This window comes from Neopelma chrysocephalum, unplaced genomic scaffold (genome assembly GCF_003984885.1).
Source record: "Neopelma chrysocephalum unplaced genomic scaffold, ASM398488v2 Primary Assembly neopelma1_22, whole genome shotgun sequence".
Lineage (NCBI taxonomy): Eukaryota > Metazoa > Chordata > Aves > Passeriformes > Pipridae > Neopelma > Neopelma chrysocephalum.
Genome location: NW_020897689.1, coordinates 11,206,727 through 11,231,135, shown reverse-complemented (window position 1 = coordinate 11,231,135; position 24,409 = coordinate 11,206,727). Strand labels below are relative to the sequence as shown.

Sequence of the window (24,409 nt, the reverse complement as noted above, 5' to 3'; positions counted from 1 at the left end):
ACACACAACATTGCATGCAAAAAGATAGATCCTGATTTTCTTATTCAGGAAAAAATCCTTTGTAATTTCAGAGAGGGTCTTAAGTGTAAGATGCTCAGCTGACATTCATACAGAGAAAGTGCATTAGGAAAGGTTTCTTTTCCAAGGGCAATTTATAAACTGGGTTTTCCTTTCCTTACCTGTAGGTTTGGAATTTTCCTATATCAGAAGTCTTGAGCATTCATTTAATTACTCAAACTAGTGCAAAGAAGCCAAAATCAAGTCTCAGTTACTTAAAACAGAATTTTAAGTTAAATTTATGTGTAATACTCCCAATCCAAAAATTAACCAGCAGACACATCTTCTTGTGCCTTCTCTCCTAATTGTTCCACATTATTCACCAGAACTTGGAAAAATCCAAATGATGGAAATTATTTTTTAGGACTACAGATCTTCTCAAAAATCATGTGCTAATAGCTCCTTTCTGCTTGAAGGGAAAAACCAATGGTATAAGGTTCAATGAGACCAAGCACTGGGTCCCGCACTTGGGTCAGAACCACCCCAGGCAGCTACAGGCTGGGGACAGAGTGGCTGGAAAGCTGTCCAGCAGAAAAGGACCTGGGGATGCTGGTTGACAGCTGGTTGAACATGAGCCAGCAGTGTGCCCAGGTGGTCAAGAAGGCCAGTGGCATCCTGGCTTGTATCAGAAATAGTGTGGCCAGCAGGAACAGGGCAGTGATTGTCCCCCTGTACTTAGCACTGGTGAGGCTTCTCCTTGAATCCTGTGTCCAGTTCTGGGCCCCTCACTTCAAGAACTCTGAGGTGCTAGAGTGTGTCCAGAGAAGGGCAACGGAGCAAGTGAAGGGTCTGGAGCACTAGTTTTAGGAGGATTGGCTGAGGAAACTGGGGTTCTTTAGTCTGGAGCAAAGGAGGCTCAGGGGGCACCTTATCACCCTCCACAACTATCTGAAAGGAGGTTGTAGACAGGTGGGGGTTGGTCTTTTCTCTCAAATAACAAGCGATAGGACAAGAGCAAACAGCCTCAAGTTGCACCAGGGGAGGTTTGGATTTGGTGTTAGGAAAAATTTCTATACTGAAAGGGCGGTCAAGCATTGGAATAGGCTGCCCAGGGAAGCGGTGGAATTACCATCCGTGGAAGTGCCAAAAATATCTGTAGATGTGGTGCTTGGGGACATGGTTTAGTGGTGAACACAGCAGTGTTAGGTTAAAGGTTGTACTTGATCTTAGAGGTCTTTTCCAACCTTAATGATTCTACGACTCTACTATGCACATGCCTCTGTGCAATTGCTGAGTATCATATATGGAAAGAAGCAGCTACTAGGTAAGACAGTGGCTAAAACCAGCTCATTTCTTGAGGAAGTTTAAGAAATAGGCAATCAGTTTAACCTTGCACTTGCAGATGTTTTTACATGCTTTCAATACAAAGTATTACTTCTAAATAAATAAGTAGTCCCCTTATTTTTCTGAATGTTCTTAGAAGGCAGTATTAAGTTAAACATACTTAATTTTGTCTGGTTTTGAGATTAAAAAGACACAGATAACATATCCATAGAGACACCAGTATCTTTCTTTGCAAACTTTGAGGGGAAAAAATCCAGTAATGGCCAAATCTTCACATCCTTCATAACTTCTGGCTTTTAGAATTCAACTTACTTCTGCCTTCACTTTCGAGGCCTCCTCAACCTACATCAGAGAGATCAGAGAAGATAGATGAGATCTTCATATCAGAATCACACAAAAGCCCCCGTTGCTCCTGTTGTCATTGATGCTTCCTGAGACCACTCAACATTTCTACAAAATTTGTAAGTAGTGTTATGAAAAGCTGCTGCTGAAAAAAAAAGGCCTTTACCTATTGCAAGGTTATTGGCTGATGCAGTGAAAACCCTTTGTTGTTTTTTTTTTCCAGTGTCAAACCTGGGGCCAAGCTATTCTGAATTGACATTTTCTGCAGACAAAAATGGTGATAGTTAACATTTTTTTCCACATAAATTTGTATCAAATACTTACTGATAATTTTCAAGTTCCATAAGAAATAAAATCTTAGTATTAATCAAAGTAATTTCTCATATAAATGAAACCAGATAGGACTTGGTCTTTTATTCCAAAACATTTTTCTACAAACTAAGTGTAACTGATTATACCCAACTTTACTGGACATGTAATTAGCGATTATTGTGGCAGTCTAGTACATTAACTCTTCAAGAAAGGCAGAGTTTATTGCTTCAAATCTCTTTCTGAGTTAAAGTATTAGCCTATTACATGGCTCATTTCACGACTGGCTTGGATTTACCTTGTTTTGATGCAGTATTTAATTCTGCTCAGAATTAAGAGAATAGAAAGATGTTGTCAGTCATTTCTGGCTGTATTTTTCCTCTTTCTGCCCCCATCTCAGAACTTTTGAATTGTGTGGCTTTTATAGCTTTATAAAAAGCTATATACACAGGCAGTCCTGTGTACTGCTTTATGCCTGCATATATAAAGAAATAATAGCATATTAAATTAACTTACACCTTGCACTGTTTTTAATGTGATAATTAAAAAAAATAGGATTTTTTCATTGGTTATGGTTCTGAAGTTCAAAAGTGAACTTCAGTAACTCAAACACTGTGGGTATACACAGTGATTATAAAGCTTATGTATCTATCTGTATATTCTGATTATGATCAGAGCAGTACCAAGGGGAGGTGTTCAGGCGCTGATGCCCTAATTTTTTCCCTTTTGGTAATTCTAACACACCAACCGTACCATGGAAGCTCTAAAGCATCAGAATCTTTACTAGCAAGGCTTGGTCTCACACCTCCTGGGTTCTAGGAACAGTTTTTGGTAGAGAGAAATACTACCAACAGTAGATGATGATCGATTTAGGAACCACTAAGGCAAATCTGACATATCCAAGTCTTTGCAACTGGATGGGATGAATCCCAAGGTGGTGGAAGTGAACTTGAGGAGGAATTAGTGACTGTAATGCTGTCCTCCAAAATGTAGCAGCTCACTTTGCTCTCACTTCAGGGTTATTAAAGCAGCTGCTTTCAACTTTTCAGACAAGGGAGTGTGCCTACACAACATGTGAGAGAATACAGGAAGGTAAATATTGAAACAGTATTTATATCATTGCAGTAAATTAAGTTACTGGAACTGACTTCACCTGAGTTACACTGAAATTATTACAGAAGTTACTTATATATCCCTATTCAAGCAGCAGTCTTTATTTTAACCTCAAATTACTTTTTAAATCTCCCATGCAGGCATGTATTCTAAAAACCTGAAAATATAGCATTGCTTCTTTACTTTGTTTATTTTCTTCATACGTGTGTTTTACAAAAGTTATTTTTATAATTCTGTAAATTAGTTACACAATAAAAAAATGTGCAATTCTAATGCAGCAGACCAAAAACATTATGAAGTTTTGAGGATTTATGTCAACAGTAGTCTAAAAGTACTGACTTATACATATAAAGATCTAAGGATAGGAAAGAAATAAATACTTCATACTGAATGCTTCATTTATATAGTTAACTATTAGGGTGAACAAGTAACACCTGAAAAATAGATACGCAAAGATTTGAGTCTGCTTTTCATTTAACATCCTAAAATAGTATTTCATTCCTGATACAAATTTGATGGAGCCAGTTACAAGACACAACTCACTTTAAAATCACTGAGTAGTCCTCTCTCTGCATTCTGTTTAAAATGTTATGGACCTACTTTTAGACTTGGTGATCTTAAGGGGCCTTTTCTAACCTAAATTATTTTAAATATTCATGTATTTTATGTAGAAGGTTTCAAACAGAAAAAAACAGAAGGGTTTCAATGTTCTTGAAAGTGCATGAGAGCCTGCATACCCAGATGTGCCCCGGTAATTTTTTGACCTATTGGCTGACAAGTCACACGTGCCATTTGGTCTTCTAAATGTCTAGGAAATAGCCCATATTTCCTGGAAGAAGGAGCTGTCTATTGCAAGCAAATGTGTTCCCGCCAGATTGCCAGTCAAGAATGTGTGTATCTGATATATGGTCAGCCAGACATGTAAGAGTACGTGTGGTCTATCTGGCAATCTGCTCACCAGGAGATGTGTGGTCTCTCTCTGCGTTTTGAAAAGCACTTATTCCTTTCAAGGGTGCAGGGGGTCTATCAATGCATATCTTCTGTGTGTTTACATAATTTTTCCTTCTCAGTTTTGGGCACAGCCAGCAGCTTAGAGAACTGGAGTGGGGAGGCATGGGCATGGTCAAAAAGGGATGCCTTTTTTCACTGTCTTTAGGATGCTGAATGATGTGGCAGTGTTAAGTACCACAGATTTGGTATATATTAGAACTACTTTTTCTCTGTTGTTTTGTTAAATTACCACTACTGAAAGTTTACAATGCCATTTGTATATCATCTTGCATGTTTGTGGTAACAGAGTTATATTTTTCCTTCTAAATGAAGAGTATGAATGATCATGGGCAGAATGGACATGGGTCCCGCACGTGGATATGAAATATGGATACGAAAATACCATGAAGATACACATTACTGTAATGTCAGTTATGGTCCTGTGAAAGCACTTATACTCACCTTTACAAGTAGTGCATATTCTCCAGAAAAAAATGGAACCAACCAATTGGCTGAATTGCCTGCTGAGACCTTACATGAGTCACAGTAATCCGAAACTGCTAATACTTGACCTTATTCAAATGGCTCTGCTTCAGCAACACTATTTAATTTCAGAACTTCACTTTATCTCTTTATCCTTACACTTTATTAAGCATTGCAGCAACTCCTTCCATATCCTACGTCATGGCTGAATAATTCAACGGCAAGTAAATTCCTTACATTTCTCTTCCCCAGCCTTCATCACTAAATGCTGATTGATACTTTCTAGACCTCACTAAGGAGATGTATACATTTTTCCTTCAACACCATCACCAACGAAAGGCAGTGAGATGGGCTGTAGCTGCTGGAAAAGGCACTCCAAGTCCATTCAAAACATGCTCTAGGCTCTGCCAAAGCACTCCAGCTGGTATCTCCAGATATTTAATGCATCTAATTCTGAATACATTTGGAGTGCTTGTGGGATATTCAGCAGCTAAAAGGAGCTCCAGGGTGTGGAGCTAAAACTGCACTGGTTTGTATCTTAACTCTGTATTTATCCTTTTCCTGAAGCCAAGGCTGAGGATACCTTTTATTTTTGAATTTTCAGACTTGCTGCAATTGATGTTCAGTAAGAGAACAAGATTTATTTCCCCACTGCCCTCTCAAATGAGAAAACTATGTTCCGTAGTGTGAAATAAGTATACAATTGTAAATCTTTTGAGTATACATAATTAAAATCTCAGTATCAGCCCTCCCCAAAAACCTGTCATATAACAGGCCTTAATAATTCTATTTATTATAATGCTAGTTAGATTCATATAAACAAAAGCCCAGTATACAGGCAGAACATGTACATTCCTATCTGTTATCAAATATACATTATCCTGTGTGGATTACAGATCAGACAAATCACCTCAACACACGTATAAATATTTAACTAATTAATACAATGTTGATACAAGAAGAGCTAAGAAGAGGGAGAACTAACATTGCTCACTGCAAGTTCCTTTCATCTGGACTAGAACTTGAACTATGCAGGATGTGTATGGTGGCAGCAGAGTGGCTTATGATTAGTTGACACTATCCAGTGTCCTTATTACATGCTGACTATATAATTTAAAGATATTACCATACTGCTAATCACATAACATATGCTGGAGAGACAAAAGGTGACTTTCCCACCACATTCTGGAGTTCTATGAATGCTTACCACAATATTTAATTCCATGAGTAAAGAAATGTGGGCAGAAACTGCTGGTTACAGATTAAGTTTACAACATCAAAATTTCAACAACTTCTCTACTCTGGGAAAATTTATAATGGTGTATCCCATTGCAAGGTATTAGGTATCTTTAAAATAGTTAAGTGATTTGTTTTATTTTAATTACTTCCTGCCAATATCCATAATTTTCTCTAAATGTTCAAAACTAACTTAAAATCCAATACTACTATTGTTTTTATATTATCAAAAAGAAAGATTAATGACATATTTCAGTAATCTAGTAATAACTGGCTTTTTTCATTGCTCAAGCAATATGCAATCCTCAGTGGATCTAAGATGTAGGTTAAAAAGGTATTTAATGCCTGTTTTTCAGTTGCCAAGGTCAAACATCACCTAGCATGTATATGGAAAGAGGAAACATCTGTTCAAATAATTTATTTGACTAACATAGAGGATAGGATTAAAATTCACTGATTTCTTTGGTACAATACTGAATTTCAATTAAACAATACAGGTATTTGTTCAGTTTGACGAAATTTCCTTCCTTTACATATGGGCACATTTATGTATATCCCTAATTACTGAATCTGACAAGGGAATACTGTGATCTGTCATTTTTTCATACACCCATATACTTTGAGAATGAATATGTCTGTATTTTGAGGGTATTTTTTCCTCCCAAAAACATTCTAAAGAATTCACAAACCTTTAACTAACTCCCAAGACTTCTTGGTTTCCATGGAATTCCTCTGCTAATGAGATTAGAATACATCTCAGGATCAGTGATTATACATGAAATTGTAAGGTACGGAAACCTTCAGCATCTAAGACAAAATTCTCACAAGTTTTTTGAAAATACTAAATGCATGCCATCTGACTGTAGTTTCTCCTAACCTTTCTGTGAATCAGACTAAAATATTCTGGACTAACAGTTTAAAAAAAATCACTAGAATTGTTTAATTTGCAAATAGAAATTAATACAAATATAGACATTTTATTCCAATCAAGTATGAAAGATGCAATCTTTGCCTTTCTAGGGTCAAAAGGGATTTCAACAGGGCCAGGACTGTACTCCAACTTTTTAATACGGGGATAACTTTTGTCAAGCAAAGAAGCTCAACAACTGGACAGTTTTTTAACATTGTAAAGCAGAATCAGAATGATTTATCTCAAAGGGGGTAGCAGAAGGTCTTACACTGAAGAAAAGATGCTGTACAGGCATGTTCCATCCTTTTTCAGGACTAAGGGGAATGGTACATGAAAGGCAGTTTTACTCAGTCTGGCCCAAAAGACAGGATGCTAATAAAGATGACATGCAAGCTGACAGAACACTAAGCATGTGGATAAACTCATAATGGAATTAAAAAAAACCCACAAAAATGTTTGTACAGCATGAGTATTAGTCTGTGCCCCTCTAAATTTCACAAGCCTGGACTATTCACTATAGTAGTACTAATAGTAGTACTAATTTGTGATAACCAGTGCATTGTTCCTGCAGTTCTTGTTTTTAAACTGCTCCACTGCTTTCTGAAGCAAGAAAAAAATTCAAGAACGGGCACATATATATGACAAGTTCAGTTTCCTTTCAGGTCAGAATATATCCATTGCCATGTGAAGGACAAAAACGATCCTTTGAAAGAGAGCAGCTTTGTGATTTGTAATTCTTCTTCCCTTCTTATTAAGGGAAAGGCAGTTATTTTTAATCAGAACAAATAATCAGAAGGAAGAAAACTGATGGAATGGAAAGTGGTAAGTTGTCAAGAATAAAATAGCATTAAATGTTGCTCAGTTAAATTGTCCAACATACTAATAAAGTCTAACTTGAATGTAAAATAGAACACTACATTTAGTAATTTAGTTACAAAAGAATACTTGTGTCGGTTACATTTATTTATTTATTTTATCTACAGCACTGCATAAATGATGATTTTTTTTTGTTGGCCAGTTCAGCTGGTAAATAATAAAACACGTTAAAAATATCATTAGAAATCCAGAAGGAGTGATATTAGATCCCAAATACCAAATTAAACTATCACTACAGGTGAAACTGCAAACCCCTATGAGCAGATTTTATTCCCACCAACAGTTCCATTAGAGTTCACAAGGCTATGAGTAAAGAATACATATCATAAATTCTGAATTGTTTAAATTCATGCAGTGTCTAAACGTCTGTAAGGTACACACATCAGTTTTTCTTTCTTGATTATCTCCATGTTCTTGAGCTGATGCTACAGGAAAATGCTAATCAAATATATAATGCACTGGCACGTGTCTGTTAGAAGTAAGCTGTAATGATGAAAAGTGATTGTTTCTCCTTCTGCACAGGATTACCAGTCTCCAATAGTGCTGACACCTTAACTGTACTTCCAAGAATTAACTTTGATTAATATTAATTGAAATTAACTTGATATTATTTTACCTTTGTAGAAAAATAGTACAATCAAATGCATATGACAGAAATCAGTAACACTGAAGTTACTACTGTTAGCTAGTCTATGGATTTATAACCAAAAACTGAAATCTATTACCTGTCTTTCAAAGAAATAAAGACAATAAATATAACATGGTTAAAAAAATTATTTCAGATTAAATTCTACCTTCCTGTACTCATTTTCCAACTGATTCAGCAACAGCTGTACAAGCAGTAACAGAAGTAAAAGGAAGATGTCTGAGGAACACACCTGAGCTTTCATCTGACTTTTTCTTTCACGGATTCTTGGCAGAGGTTTTCTTTCAATTTTGTGCTTCTGAGATACAACTAAAAAATTTGGTTTTTCTTCCACAGAGTGACTGTGGTGAAAGGAAAGAGTAGGATGAGGTGTTTCAGAGTCAGCTGCAGAAAACAGAATAAAAAAAGGATTAATTTAATATCCCAGGTCAAACCATATTGATTTAATATTCAGTGTGACTGATCATAGGTTCAAATATATCCTGTTATAGAAAACAGCCTCAAGGTAAATTACTTTGAATTTGATAACTGAGAATGGAAAACTTTGTATGGAATTATGGAAGATGCTGCAAACACTGATGAAGGTGAATATTAAAGCAGGTATTCCCATTCACTTACAGTTACTTGAAAGGGAGTAAATTCAATTACATAGCATATCTTTATATCAGTAGTTATTCAGAAGACCATTTCAGAACCATTGCCACTCACATATGGCTTCCAAACACTGAGCAGATTACAATTATTTGGGGGCTAAGGCTGACAGGCAGAGTGTTTTCACTTCATGTCTTCAAAAATAACATATTAGTTTATCTTCCGAAAGCAACAGTATAACTGCTGCCAATTTTATTTTATAATTATGGTAATTCAAACCATTTTGAGTAATTTGAAGTCTAATGTCTGTTTCCAAATTTTGCAAGATGGCAAGATATGCTATTAAGTCATTTATGTTTTAACACGCAGTCAACTCTGTAACAGCCACTACTACACCATAATTTTAAAAAATCTCATTATATTTCAGGTTTTCCTTCAGTTTCAAAACTAACCTACTAATTGGTTTTCCCACTTCAAGAATATGTTGCTTTTAAGCCCCCAAAAGGGTTTAAGGCTTTTTTACCTCCCAGACATTTATTTTCTTTCCAAGTGTAAAACTTGTACTTCTGCTAGTCATGTATCTTGTGAAGACCTTTAAAAGGACTGGCAATTTACACAGATCAAATAAGTATCATCAAATAGATTTTAAAAGTCTGATGTATTTCATGCATATTTGCTTTAGAATGCCCAACACTTTCTTTAAATATGGAAAGCAAACTTAAGTATTTATACACTCAAAATGTACTAGGTCCTCCCTTCAATAATTCTGGGAGATTGGGATGGGAAGAAAAAAAACACCACATGGATTAGTGCTAAAATTAAATTTTATATCAGAAAAGTTCAATTTCTACTCCTGTGTTTTGGAGTCAGCACCGGTACAAGTCTCATTCTTAGTATATTTATCGTTAGCTGCTATTTTATTATTTTTATAATATTGTAAATAAGCATGAAATAATTGATTAGTTTGCTTACAAAATTGCACATAGACTGTACGTTCATCTGTCATTCTCTCATTGTTTTTTTTCCTGGCAGTTTTGGAGGCTTGCCAGTTCATTAAGAACTGTCTTTCCATTTCTTTAATTTCTTTCCCATCAAGGGATTCTGTCAAAGAGAAGAGAACATTTTCTGTGATACAAAGTTAACTAAAGGGTTCTACAAAGCTGTATGTAATGTGTACTGGTTCTGTATTTGCTCCCTTCAAATCTTTTTTTCTCTTTTTAGTATTCTGGTAGAGAAAAAATACCCAATACAGATTGATATTCATATTCAAGCTGCAAGAGTGAGTTAACACGACTTAATTACAAAAGAAACATCTATTATTTTTATAGCTTTCAAGGGAAATATATATATATTTCAGATTTGGTTAACATGCAGCACCTTATGGAAAGTTCTGAAGAAAAGCTATGCTCTTGCACAAGATATAGATAGACACAGAAACTCAGACTCAGAGGGAAACTGCATCTTAGCAATCACAGAGTCCTACTGCTCATGAAGACAGACACACAGATTTGGCTCTCTAAGGTTAACTTTACTCACTTAGGTGCCATCAAGCTTATGCTCTGTGTTTCATTGATTGCATCTGCATTTTTTGAGTCAGACCAAAGGAAGTACCTCACATGTCCGCAAATTTTGGATGCATTAGAAGTGTCCTAAGGCACTGCTATTTTGATTGTGCAGATAGGCTTTTTCTTTTTCTTAATGGATGATATTTTGTACTCTTAGAAAAACCAAGTTCTATAATTACAACTTTAAAGATAATTGCCACCTTTATCCAAAAAAGTAAAAAATTAGCAATTTTTTAACCTATTTCTACAGTATGAATATTCAGATATAGAAGAATAAGTTTCTTCCTTTTATGCTAAAATTATATCAAAATAATAATAATGTAAACGGGATATATAAGGTTAAGATTAACAAATACATTCATAACATAAGTGTAAATTGCTTTTAAGTTTAAGTACAAAAGTTATATAACAAATTCAAACACAGTAAGGTAGGATCTGTACAACTGGTACTGTACAACAAACACCTAGGCAACTACTACAGATTGATAGGGGACTAGATTAAACTTGTCTTTGAAAATCAGTTTCACAACATCTGGAACATGAACACAAAAAAAGTCTTATTGTCTTGTAACAATCTCACCAATCACCTATTATAAAAAAATTACTACCACTAATAGCAAAAGCCAAACAACAAGGTTTGTGAAGTTGATTACATAAGGGTTTTAGCTTTGTACATAAATTAAAAATTTATCACTTGAAATAAATTTCTATAGCAGTAACTGTGTTTACATACATAGTGCAATTCAAGAACTATTAATGTATCAGTTGTTTTCTAAAAGAGTGGGGGTTGTGGGTGGGCTATTGGTTTGATTTTTTACCTAAAGTTTGTGACTGTACTACAACCTTGTCCCTGTACTTTGGCTTTTGGCAGATGGGGTTTCCTGTAAGATCCATTCTGCGTAGTTTTGTCCATTTGTTTAACACAACCTTCAAATCCTGCAATTGATACAACAACAAAACATTGGATTATTTTCCCCCCTCCAGTGTAAAATTCAATAGTAATGTGATTTGTTCAGCCAGACCCAAATCCTGCACACAGAAATAATTTCAATGAGACTATTCATATGTATGAATATGCACATTAGGAATGTACATTTTCAAATAGAGTGGCGCATAACATCCCCTGAATATATCATAATCACACAGAAGAAACGGTGATACAGTTGGAAGAAGCTGCATTTTTAAGGATACAGTTATGTCGGCTATGGAAAATGACCACTTCAATCCCTCTTATAAGCACCTAATGCTGAGGAACTACCAACCAAAAAATCTGTATGATACGTAATGTCTCTTAATGCATCCCTATGGTCTCACAGAGTCCTTAGAGTATCAGTGTGTGGAAGAATAAATACCTTATACAGATAAAGAACAGACTGAAGAAAAAAGCCACAGTAACTGCCTCTCTCTTTATATGTATGTATTTTACAGGAGAAAAAGTAATCCCCCCTACATAACTGTGGGTGGTCAGTTACAGTACTGGCCTAAACAGTGAAATTTGTGAAATATACCCTTCTCCATCTGGGTTTCTGTCTGGTTACCCAAGGACAGTATGACCTAGATGAAACTACTCTGTCTTTTAAATACAATAAATTCACGTTAAAAGCATGCAAAGCTTAGCAGATTGGTCCTTTCTACTCAGACACCCTACTTTCTGAAATATTTTCTTTCCAAAATTTCATTTAACTGTCATTCTTGATAGGCTTTCCTTATATACATGTGAAAAGCTTAAGGAGGGATTCAAAACAATCTGTATAAATACAAGGAGAGAGAACTTTTGTTCTGTTGCTGTAATAATTTAGAAAAATCTACTAATCATGCTATGACAGATTCTAAACTGCAAAGTGTGTAGAATTTTGTAGCTTGATGCCAATAATGAAGTACCTAGCAATGTAGGCATCTCTTAGTTCCTCCAAATCCAGAACATTGCCTGGATAATGCAAGCAGGGAGAATTCTGCTTTTGCAGGCTCTTCTCTCTTGGTACAAAATCCTCCCAGGAAAATTCTATGGGTTATATAACATACGTTTAGAAAAATCACATGGAAGAGAAAGTGGCAGTACAGACTCACACCTCCAAACCATTTAATTTTTGGTCTATCAATGATGATGGTGATTTCATCATATTGTTATTCAGTGATAATAATGTCTTTTTAGTAAAACAGAGAAAAAGTCTGGTTCTGTGAGGATCAAGATTGATAAAACAAAGCAAGAAACTCTGAGGACTAGTCTACATGAAGAAATGTTAATAATTCTCATAATGTTGCACACCAAAGCTTAATCAGTATGCATAAGTACAGCAACATGATAACCCCTATAGTTTAAGTGCTAACACTTAATCACAAACACAGTTTAGGGAAGAAATATTTTAGGCTAGACTTATTAAAAAATAAAAATAATCGAGCAAGTGTATTTATTTATTCTTACCTGAGCCTTCATCATTATAATTGAAATCTGTAATGTGTTCTAGATTTCACTAGAAATAATTTTTTCAAGTAATAGTTTTGCAACACAAAGTTGTCTATTACTGAAGCAAAATGTATACAGTTTAACTTTGATGAATGTATACAGAGTCCTGAAGATTTTTGTTAGCTGTTACTTACTTGATAAATGACCCAGAACATGCTTACTCCAGTGTATGTTTATCTAAGAGTGCACTAATCCTGTGCTGAAATATGATTACCCTTTCGATACGCTCTAGTTGTTCATTGCCTTCCTGTCTCTAATAAAGTGCTTTCACTTCCCAGCCTTTCAATACGCTGTACTAAAGGGACCAGACACTCTTCTGGGCAGGCTCCGTTTGATAAATGATCATGTCATGCTATCACTTTGAGGTCTGCTACAAAATACTGACGAGCAAATTATATTCCAATGGGGAGGGAGGGAGAGGGGGAAGGGCAAGCGCCTGAGCAGGCAGCTGTAGTGCTGGCAATTTCTTACCAATTAATGATGGCCAGTTAAGAATTGGTATCTGACCAGTATGCTCCATTTTTTATCGGAAACGTCTAGTCCAACTGCCCCTGATACATCTAGAGACAGCAATTTGTCACCATTTTGATTACCTGTCATAATCTATTTGAGAAAATCTATAATTTTTCTCTTGTTCCCCACTCAATTCTGAAGCGAATGAATTCATCTTTTGTGATATCCTCTTGTCATAATCAATACCGAGCAGAGGTTGAATAAATTAAAGGCTTGTGAAATACAGATTTTTACAGGTATTTCTAGATGTATTTTCTCTATCTGTCCAAACACACAAATCATAATGTTCTCAAAACTAATTTAATTAATAAATAAATTATATTCTGGCTTTTTGCAAACAGGAATAGTTGTGGGTTTTTTTTTTAATAGATATAGTGCTTTTAAAAAATTCCAACCCAAATACACTGCAGTCTAGAAGACCTGGTGATCCTGCCTAAAGTGAAAAGGATAAATAAATCAAGTAGCAAGCAATAGAAAACAAAGAAATGCCAATTCTATTAAAATCAATTATATTCTTGATAACTGACCTAAAGACATGCTTTTTGCACGTGGTAGCTAGTCATAGTTATTTTGCATTAATTAAGAAAATTTACTTGATTTACTTCGGTCTACTGTTCAGACTACATTATATAAACTTCAGTCATGTGAAACAAGGTCATATGCCCTGATGTCTGTTAATTATGGTAATAAAGCCCTGAATTAGCCAGAAGCTTAAGCAATTGAATTTACTAGTCCTAACTTTCAACTACTCTGAAATCAAGGGGGCATAGTTGAAAAGCAAGAGAATATGGGTTTTCATAATAAAGTGAAAAAAGTGAGAAAAATGTTTAGATATAAAATAATTATACTAAATACACAAATGTGCGAAAAGTCTACATAAGAAGATTGCATTTTGTGCATTTCTTATGCCCTTCCCATTTTCCTCTTTTAAAAAGACTCCATGTTATTCCTGCAGCCATCTACCTCTGCTGCACAGGTCACTGCTGTTGACCAGCCCTACTTGGATGCAGATGACTCCTCTACAGCTTCTCTTCCCAATGGGTGAAGCACAGCTGGGTACAGAGCTCTCTGACACTTCCCTGTCATGCAGCACTGCCACGATCTCTGATCAATGCCAGACATTCCCAGGGATGTTCTCGATGGCAGTGATGGGACAGCAGGAATGGGAAAACAGTGGACACAGAGCTTTTGGCATGAGAAACAGGTACACATCAGGGTTTCGATAACAGAGGGCCAAGAGGGAGAATAGTGGAGGCAGCCTGTGTGGGAGTGAAAGAGCCTTTGCTGTGTGTGACAAGTTCAGCCCACAAAACCAGTGAAGTGCATAAAACTACACCCCTCAAATCCTTTCAGCTTTCACAGTTGTAGAATAATGTAAGCCATGGAATCATGAAATTCAGGGTTGCAAAAATAATGAAAGAAACTCAGAACTTCCCTCAGCTTTTTTTTTCGAACAGTCAGTGGCTGTATAAGATTGTTCTCTTGCTAGATGTCTACTATGAGCTAAAGACTCTTACATTACACAGAGCTAAAACTGACTTTTTAAAAAATACTTTGCATGGCTTAATGCTTTTTTTTCAACAGTTTGGTCTTTATTTCTTTAAGAATTTATATTAGTGATAAGTAGAGCCTACTAAAATGTGATCTCTTATAACACAGTAATTGTTTTAATTAAAGCTGGATACCCACCTGCGTTACACTGTATGGTAAATACATTTGATATGTTCATTAGTTTTACAGGTCTGCAAACATACGAAAAGAAACATCCTCTCTGTTCCACATGTTTCAAAACGTGGAGATTGTTTAGAAAACACACAGGACAGTAATTTTCAAAATATACCAGAGCTTGATAGTGTAACTGATAGCAGCAGCAGCATCAAACTCAAATGGTAGCCACATAATTTTTCAAAAGCTGTGACCATATAACATAGAAATCTACATGTCTAGTTGATTTGGGCAAATTTAACTCTGATCTTTCTGATGATTAAATAACGAAATTTAATAATGATTAAATAATACATACACAGTTACTGTATAGTGCAGTCTTCTTGTCCTCTCCTTATTCTATTTCAGAGCATACTGTTTTTCCCTCTGAGATACTGAAAACACTGTCTCCAAACTGGCATCCTCATTCTTAAAATTAATTGTTTTTTTGCCTAAAACAATCTTCTTCTAAGATCATCACAACTGAAGTATATTTATTTATACAACAGAAAGAGCCAATTAAAAATATTTGTAATATGTTTTATTTAGAAAAGGAATCCTTTTCAAAAGGGAAGCTTTGGAGAAACTCTCTATTTGAAAAAGCTTACTGTTATTTTGATACAATGTGGTTTTAATTACTCAGCAAAAACTTACACGAATTGTATTTTGATGTGAATTCAATCACAACTGGCAGTCAGAAACACAGGTTGAAATACAAAGCATTAATAGTTCTCTAGTAAAACAGATATGCACCATTCAACATTTAATATTAAAGTATAAAAAATAAAGTCAAAATAAAGTATATTGACCTAGATTATTTATAGGTTATGCACACCAAATACTGCAATCTCCTCATTAGTAAACAGAACTGCCAAATTCTGTTACATTCTGTTAAAAATATATTAAGTATTCTAAGAAGTAATACGAACAATTTTTTTAAATAATTACTAACCAATGAAAGTTAACTTTTCTAAGGAAATAGAATGTGGAAATAGTAATGCAAGAGCTTATTTTAATCAAGGCTTTGTCTTGGTAATTTGGGTTACTATCTAAGCCAATTCATTTTAGTATTAATTAATAAAAATATAAATTTTGACATCCTACATAAATGCTTCTCCATTTTTAATCTCAATAAGATTTCTGGATGAGAAGAAACAGCATCGCTTGACAAGTCAGAGGTTCAGTAACTGCAGAAGTAAACTTTATTTTTACTCTTATATTTGGTGATAAAGATGAATGTGACTAATTTCATATCACTCATACTTAATATAACAAAGATTTATTTTAATACCTTCATATGTTGAAGTTGATTGTTAACTGCCTTAAGATAAGAAAGATTTTCCAAAACTGCCAGTTCCTCTAATTCATCAATGTTGTTATTGCTGATATTCAATACAGATAAAGATTTCTGAAGAAAGAAAAGCAGAAAAAGAAATATTTTTTTAAATCTATATGTGAGTCAAGTTGTACATTCTTACAGAAAATTATCGTAAAGGATGAATAAGCATATGAAGCAGAAACATGCAAATACAACTACCACATACCTCACAGACTGTTTTATGTTGGCTACCTTGTTGTAAAACGCAATTTATTTTGGTTTTGAAGTCAAACCGAAGTAAGATTATTTCTCAATTATTTCAGGAATTCTCAGTAAATACTGAATGCTTGTTATACTTTAAACATCTTCAAATGGTTTACAGAGTTCTGCAAGTGCTACTAACTCTATTTTTGAAGTACGAAACAGACACGGAAATTGACTGCATTTTATAGAATTACAGAATGGTTTGGGTTGAAAGGGACCTGAAAGATCTAGTACAATCCCCCTGCCATAAGCAGGGCCACCTTCCACTAGATCAGGTTGCCCAGGGCCCCATCCAACTTGGCCTTGAATATTTCCAGTGATGGAGCATCCACAACTTCTCTGGGCAACCTGTTCCAGTGCCTCACCACCCTCACAGTAAAGAATTTCTTCCTAATGTGTAATCTAAACCTGCCCTCAATCAGCTTAAGACCATTATCCTGTGTCCTATCACTACATGCCCTTGTAAATAGCCCCTCTCCAGCTTTTTTATAAACCCCCTTCAGGTACTGGAAGGCTGCTACAAGGTGTCCCCAGATCCTTCTTGTCTCCAGCCTGAAGAACCCCAACTTTCTCAGCGTGTCTTCACAGTTGACCAGCCCTCTGATCCTTTCTGTGGCTCTCCTCTGGACTCGCTCCAACAGGTCCATGTCCTTCTTATGTTGGGGGCCCTAAGACTGCATATGAATTGTACAGAGCTGAAGCTTGTATCTGATACCCATATAGTCTCATTTAACACCTGGACTATGCCGTTTTTCTTTCAGGCTTGATCCTACAAACCTCTGGGCATACATATCTCTGATCCTTTTGTAACAAGCAATAGTTACAGACATCATTACATTTTAGATAAAAATAAAATGGGTTTCAGGTGTTTATCTCAGGACATATGATTATTAGGCTTCACATAAAAGAAAGAAGAAGTTTATACCTCCAGGAAATGAAAAGGGACACCTAATACAGTGAGTTTGCAATTATACAAAGTATGGGACTTACCATTAGTTGGAAAATGTCTATTTCAGCAGCGTATACAGGAAAACCACCCCCTTCAAAAATCTGACCAAGATCTACACTGCAGACAGAAATTACCAGTATCATCCTAATACACCCAGTTCATAAACCTAATCTCCTCAAATTCATGACATTGTCATCATCAAAACATTTGCTTGTGGTACAAAGAGAGCTATATGGCCTCATGCTCTTGGCTCTTTCATCTCTGACAGCATTAAGAGCCAGAAACAGACAGAAGAAGATAAAGTAAAAAGTGATGTCTTAAAAAGGGTCTAAACACTTAGCATTCAGAGGATAAAATAGAATTCTTCTGCATTTAGCCTCCACAAAGATGTTACATGGTCAAGAATGCAAAGTTTCCTAGAAAACAAAACAAAACCCACACCAAAAGGCCTTAAGTAAAAGCCATAAAGAACAAAATGCAAGTGACTCTAGGCCAGGACGTTGAAAAACATGGATGAGTTTATTATAAATTATTATCCTGGGAGGATTATTGCTATATAATCCCCCTCTTCTTTGACAATTTCTCCAATACAGAAGGAACAAAGTACAAGTGCTCTCACAGTAACAGCTCATTTCTATTAAAGAAAAACTGCAATACATGTCTTGGATTACTTAATCTCAAAAGAGAAGAAATTAGAGCTAGGCCAAATGTTTATGACATATATGTGAACAAAAGAACTCACTTTTCAGTGAGTTCTTTATCTTCACAAAAAATGCTCATCGATTACTGACTACACTTTGGGAAATAGAGCAAGAGGAATTTTTTTTTAGTTTAGAACTACATCCATTAGCAACTAAAGCCGCCTCTTTAACCTCTTTAACTGTACATTTTATGTTTTCTGAGCAACTAACATATTGAAAGACAACTTCAAAAGCTGACTTTCCTGAAATCATGACATACCACAATATAGAAAAACTGCAGAACTAAAACGGAATGCTTTTGATGTGTTGTTCTTATTATCCAGGAAAAAAAAAGCTGTTTTGCTTTTTTTTTCCATTACATTCTTGAGAGGAATACAAAAGGCAGTAAATAAAATGTGTAACAATCAAATCAGAGAAATACCAGCAAACGAATTCACTACAAACTAAATAGACTAAGAAAACTAAGAGTGATAAATTCCTACCCCTTTTTTAGTTTATTCACATTCTGTTGGTATAGGGCATCTATATACTTCCTTACTTCCTCTCTCTATTTTCATTTTCATTCTTCATAATAAAAAAATGAAGAAGTAGAATCTGCTGGACCACTAGCTTTTATGAGAATTGGTGTGGGATCTCCTTGTTAGAACTTGAAAGAATGCCACCAATTGGCAGAAAAGGAAAACACAGAGTGATCAAGTCCTAATCAGTTCTTCTAAAAATACTGATCCACTCATTAATGGCTCATGGAAATTCTCAAAATGTACTTACTGCCAGGGACCTAAGAGATATCGGATCAAACAGAAGCTTTTCACCAGGAGGGAGATGTTGATTTTCAATATGTAGCTCCCTTATTTCTCCTATTTTATCCAAACCTTCTACTACAGTGATGTAATTGCCTCCCAAATACCTGCAGAATAAAACACAAAATAGATTTAATACCCTTTGGAAGTAAGAGCAAACACAAGGCTTCAATATATTAAGAAAAATATTTTTAAAGTATTATTGAATAATACTTGGAAATTAGAAAAGGAAGAACCTAGCATACGAGTAGAACATTCAGTTAACTGATCCAGGGTTTTTTTTAGCAGTTTTATCTATTGCTATTATTATTATTATTGATAGACAAAATAAAATCATTTAAATGCAAATATATATGTAAAGATGGTATGTCATTACTTACAACACAGAACACTTAATAAAAAAATAACAAGCAATTACTTTTATTTGAAAAGCAGAATTCAAGAGCTAAAAGGACCTTAACAGCTACATAATTTTTTAAATTTCTTAGTGAAATAACTATTGTTTTTACTAGTAAAACAAATACATTATTTTCAACTTACAGTTTTTCAAGCTTTTTCAGTGATGAGAGATTTTCTATACTTGAAATACAATTGTTCTGAAGGTAAAGGTGTGTTATATTTGAAGCAAAGTCCAAGTTCTGGATTTGGCTGATTCGGTTATCATATAAATATAGAACCTTTAGATTTTTACAGAAAGAGAGGACACCCTGAAATAAACAATTACAAATTAATGCTACATAGTGTTCACTCAATGCCTGCTTTGGGAAGCTTTTGATTGTTCTTATATTTAAGTTCTGTTGCACGATTTATAAATTTTCACCTTTAACAAACACTATTTTTTCTAGAAAAACTGAGTTAGTGTCAGCAATCATCAGCCTTAAGACTGAAATTTGTCATTACTATTCTGCCATACAGAAGCTGAGGACCACAGGCATAAAGAGCAGGTACACCACACCCTGTGTGATTTCATTACCTTCCCTGCCTTCATAAGGTGGATTTCAGAAAAGCACAGTTGTTAGTGTAGTTGTCTCCATCAAACCTCACTGATGTAATGGAAATCAGTTCTTGGCAAAGGAATACTGATTTATACAAAAACCTTGTACTTCAGTGTATTTTGATATGCTTCTGAGCCCAAGTTTGCACTCAAATGTTGAGTGTCTTTGAATGTATTCCTATTAAACAACTAAAAGGTCACACCTTCTTATGAAGGTTTCTGTAAAACTTTACTGTGGTATCTGATGAGCCAGTCCTCATCAAATGGTCTGATCCAATTAGTAACTTGCTGTGGCTATGCACATTCCTAAGAGTGGGATGAACAAACCCATTTGCTTGCAGGGATCTGTTCATACAGAACAAGCGATTTCTTCTTGACTGAAATCACACTTTAAAAGCAGAAATCCACAATACACAACAATGCAGTTGTTCAGGGTTCAGCAGTTTCAAAATGTACTCAGTATCTTGAGGCGATTTGAATTAACTCGGGACTTACTGAAACCTGTATAAATTTCCTATTATTAAACTCAGAGGAAGGAGAACTGGGTTGAGTTTGTAGGTTTAGTCTTTGAAAATGAAAAGTTCATGGGTTATTTTTTAAATGAGTAATCCCTAGGGAGCAATTAAAAAAAAAAAAAAAGGCAGATTTTTAACCTGACTAATTTGAAAAAGCCACTACACCAGTCCAAATTTGTTAACCTCACTCAGGTTATATCCTGTTCCTGAATTCCCCTTTCCTTTCTCAGACTTCCTCTGAAATCCAAGGAATAAATCACAGATAGATTGAAAAGATTGTGCTATGAGTTAACAACTCTGTAAAATTCCCAAGACTAGAAAAATAATGGCGTTAACAAAAATAAGTGTTGTGCTTAATAGCATGTAATATCATTACTGTTTTCTTTAACAAAAAATCTGATCTGCAAAATTACTAGTTTCTTACATCTTTTCTATTCCACAGTTCATTTTTTAATAAAGGTAATAATCAATAAATAGGAACTGTATAAAATAATCAAAGTAGTAAATTGCTTTGTTCTTTTTTTGTTTAAGAACTGCATATTTATATAATAGTTCTGTGAAATACTGCAAAAAATACTTCACTTTAACACGTCATCTCTCTTGTGTAATTGCTTTCATGGATTTTCTATTTTAATTAATTAATGGCAAAAACAGTGTACTGATAATATATATTTCTGCAGTTTAAAGTAAGTAAAATACTTCAGCAAGACTTGCCACATAAAGAAAAAAGTGTCACGTTGATAATAAGAACCCCTGCAGACTGTTGGAGTTACAGTCACTTCGATGTTTTATATTAAAAGTTACAGCTAAAAGGTTATTTCCATATTTCAAATGTCACGCATTTAAAATCTGTTTAAACATTTTACATATAAGCAGTGGTCCAAACAGTAGGACAGTGAATGCTGAAGCATGTTCCCAAACAGATGCATTATTAAAGCCTAATTGCAAGCCAATAGAAGTGTTAAAACATACTATAGCTGTTATAAAATGGAAATTTGGCTTTGCTTTTTTGTCTCCCCAACTATAACCAACTCAGCATAACAGTAACTACAAAACATTTGAGTAGCCAGGTTAAAAGGAATGAAAAATAAATCTTACAATTGTATCTATATTTTTATCTGACAAATTCAGATGAGTTATTTTTTGCAGATACTGTCCAAAGTCGTCTTCATTGCGACTCTTGTGACCAACATTTTTAGCAATGAGGTCCAGTGTTAGTCGAACCATAGTTCTGTAATAGGTCAAGCTGCTCTATCGCTTCTTCTAAGACGTGTTCTTATAAGTTGTTTTACAAAATGCCTTAAAAACAAAAAAGGAAGATGGTTTACTACTTGTATCCCAGATCTTCAACAAAGCTTACATGTGTACTTCAAATCTGATGTTTCCTCACCCATTCCCTTTTTGCTTACAGTGACACATTTACGTACACAATTTGCTGCTGTAGAAATCTACCCCTTTTTGTGCTGACAATTTTTCAAACTTTTGATGTGTTAAAAAGCATTTAAAATACATTGTTATATTTGATTGGTTGTTTCAGTTTGCTTAAGTTTACTTAAGAAATATGAGCAACAATGGTCCACAGCAGAAATAATTCTCACATGTAAGTAGCTAATTAATGGAAGCTCATAACCTAAATATTTGTCAGAAAATACAAGACTCTCTATAGCAGATTTTAAGGCTGTGAGAGGTGATATTATGCTACAATACTTCTTACACATCCGCACAGCACTTTAATCATGCACACAACTGCATGTGCGTTTGTTCTACACAGTGAAAAACTGAGTTTTTCCACACTGTAAAGGCTCTTACAACAACACCAAGTTTGTTTTTTTTGTTTATATTCTGACTATGGTTCCAAGTGAGCTTATAAATCAGGGCATAGAGGAGAGGGAAGAAGGCAATATACTAATATTGAACTGGATGCACAAACAGCCTGGGGATAAAAATACCCTAACAAATATAAGTTAATAACTCAGAAGAAAAACGTTGCCTTTTTAGCCAGTACATAATCCAATGTATATTATATATTTTAGCCAATACACGACACCCCTACATCAGTGTATTAGAAGAACTGAGGAGACGGCAAAAAACATGCCAATCCCAAAAAGCATCCCAGTGCTAAACCTCATGCAGCCACACAAGACAAGGGACGTAGAATCCTCCTTGCCAATATTACATTTAGGAGAAACTGAGGAAAAGCCGAGGTTGAAGCTGCGAAGGCAGAAAAACTTCCTTGCTTACTAAACAAAGCTGAAGCACAGTAGGTCCCCCTTATCCACGCGGGTTTCGCTTTTTACTTTTATTTTAAAAGGGGCTGAAGGAAAGCTGAGAGGACATTGTGGGGTTGCTTGGGTTTTTTTACTGAGAAATGTGTTTCTTTCTTGCTTTTTAAATAAAAATACCTTTCAGAGCCCTTTCTTAGACCTCCTTCCAAACCCAGCAGTAACAACAGAGGGAAAGGCAGGCAGGTTTCCCTCCCTCGGTCCCCCAGCTCCTGCCTACCTACAGCCGTGCGATTTCACACCGCCCTCCCCGTCCCGTCCCCACCACCAACCGCCTCCCAGCTCGGCCGGTGGGAAGGCGGCCTTGATGGCAGGTAGGGGACGGGATCTCCTCCAGCCGTCCGTCCCAGGAGGAAACACTCCGGGCCTGGGACGGCGGCAGGCGGAGGAGCGGGAGCCGCGGGAGCCGCTGGCCCCTGGTTGCCACGACAACCGCACGCCAACGGCCGAGGGGGCGGGGCACTCCCCCCAACGGCCGCGGCGCGCGCCCTCCCCGCCCAATCAGCGCCGACAAGAGGGAACAGGGGCGGGTATTTTTGCGCCTGCGCAGTGGATGGCCTCGGGTCGGTGGTTTTCGGTGATGTTCACGTACGTAGAAGCGCGTAATGTCCCGAGTTGGAAGGGAGCCACAATGATCATCCAAGTCCAGCTCCTGGCGTTGCGCAGGACACACCAAGAATCCCACCATGTGCCTGAGAGTATTGTCCAAACGCTTCTTGAGCTCTGTCAGGCTTGGTTCCGTGATCACTTCCCTGGGGAGCCTGTTCTAGTACCCAACTACCCTCTCTGGATGAAGAACCTTTACTGACCTAAAACTCACCTGACACAACTTCATGCGATTCCCTCTGGTCCTGTGATCGCCAGAGAGAGGAGATCAGTGCCTGCCTCTCTGCTTCCCCTCGCAAGGAAGCTGTAGACTCTTATGAGGTCTCCTCTCAGTTTCCTCCAAGCTAAACAAGTGACCTCAGCTGCCCCTCCAGACTCTTCATCCTCATAGCCCTCCTTTGGATGCTCTCTAACACCTTAATGTCTTTTTTATATATTGTGGTGCCCAAACCTGCACACAGTACTTTTGCAAAATGTGGAATATGTAAGAATTCTCTTAAGAAAGAATGTTCTTTGATGTTTGATATTTGTACACTTTCAAGCCTAATCAACAAGAAGGGAGATTTAATCTGTGAAACAGCAGCTAACAAGCAAGCTCTAAGTGATGTCTATGTGTTAGAAAAACAGATTACTTGGTAGAATTATCTTGTTAAAGTTTAGGCCTTGACATGCTTCAATGATCTCATACCTAAGGGGAGGTTAACAAGACTTGAGAAAAAGGATGCCCAATGATAGTGGACACAAAGAATGCAGAATTTATGAGCCGTGAAGACATCTGGTCGAACTCCCAAGATAAGGAGGAAACTAATAAACCCAACTCAGCAATTGTGCTGAAATCAGTTCCAACTGGGTAAAAGATAATTCCAACAGGAGGAGGTCCACAACCACTGACTCGGA

General features: G+C 36.0%; 1 protein-coding gene across 3 annotated transcripts; it reads right to left on the bottom strand.

The window, feature by feature from the left end:
• Nucleotides 1-1,545: 1,545 nt before the first annotated feature.
• On the bottom strand, nucleotides 1,546-23,354 carry PPP1R42 (protein phosphatase 1 regulatory subunit 42). 3 transcript variants are annotated; one of them, XM_027700544.1, is made up of 9 exons: nucleotides 23,127-23,354; nucleotides 21,723-21,923; nucleotides 19,656-19,822; nucleotides 19,084-19,222; nucleotides 16,375-16,491; nucleotides 11,221-11,338; nucleotides 9,831-9,938; nucleotides 8,479-8,630; nucleotides 1,546-1,683 (listed from the first exon to the last, which is right to left on the bottom strand). In XM_027700544.1, the coding sequence occupies exons 2-9, from the start codon at nucleotides 21,849-21,851 to the stop codon at nucleotides 1,645-1,647; spliced, it is 969 nt and encodes a 322-aa protein (XP_027556345.1). In that variant the 5' UTR covers nucleotides 21,852-21,923; nucleotides 23,127-23,354; the 3' UTR covers nucleotides 1,546-1,644. The 3 variants fall into 3 exon arrangements, with proteins under 3 accessions (XP_027556345.1, XP_027556253.1, XP_027556435.1); XM_027700452.1 differs by having other exon boundaries at nucleotides 9,810-9,938; nucleotides 23,127-23,353; XM_027700634.1 differs by lacking the exon at nucleotides 9,831-9,938.
• Between the last annotated feature and the right edge of the window lie 1,055 nt (nucleotides 23,355-24,409).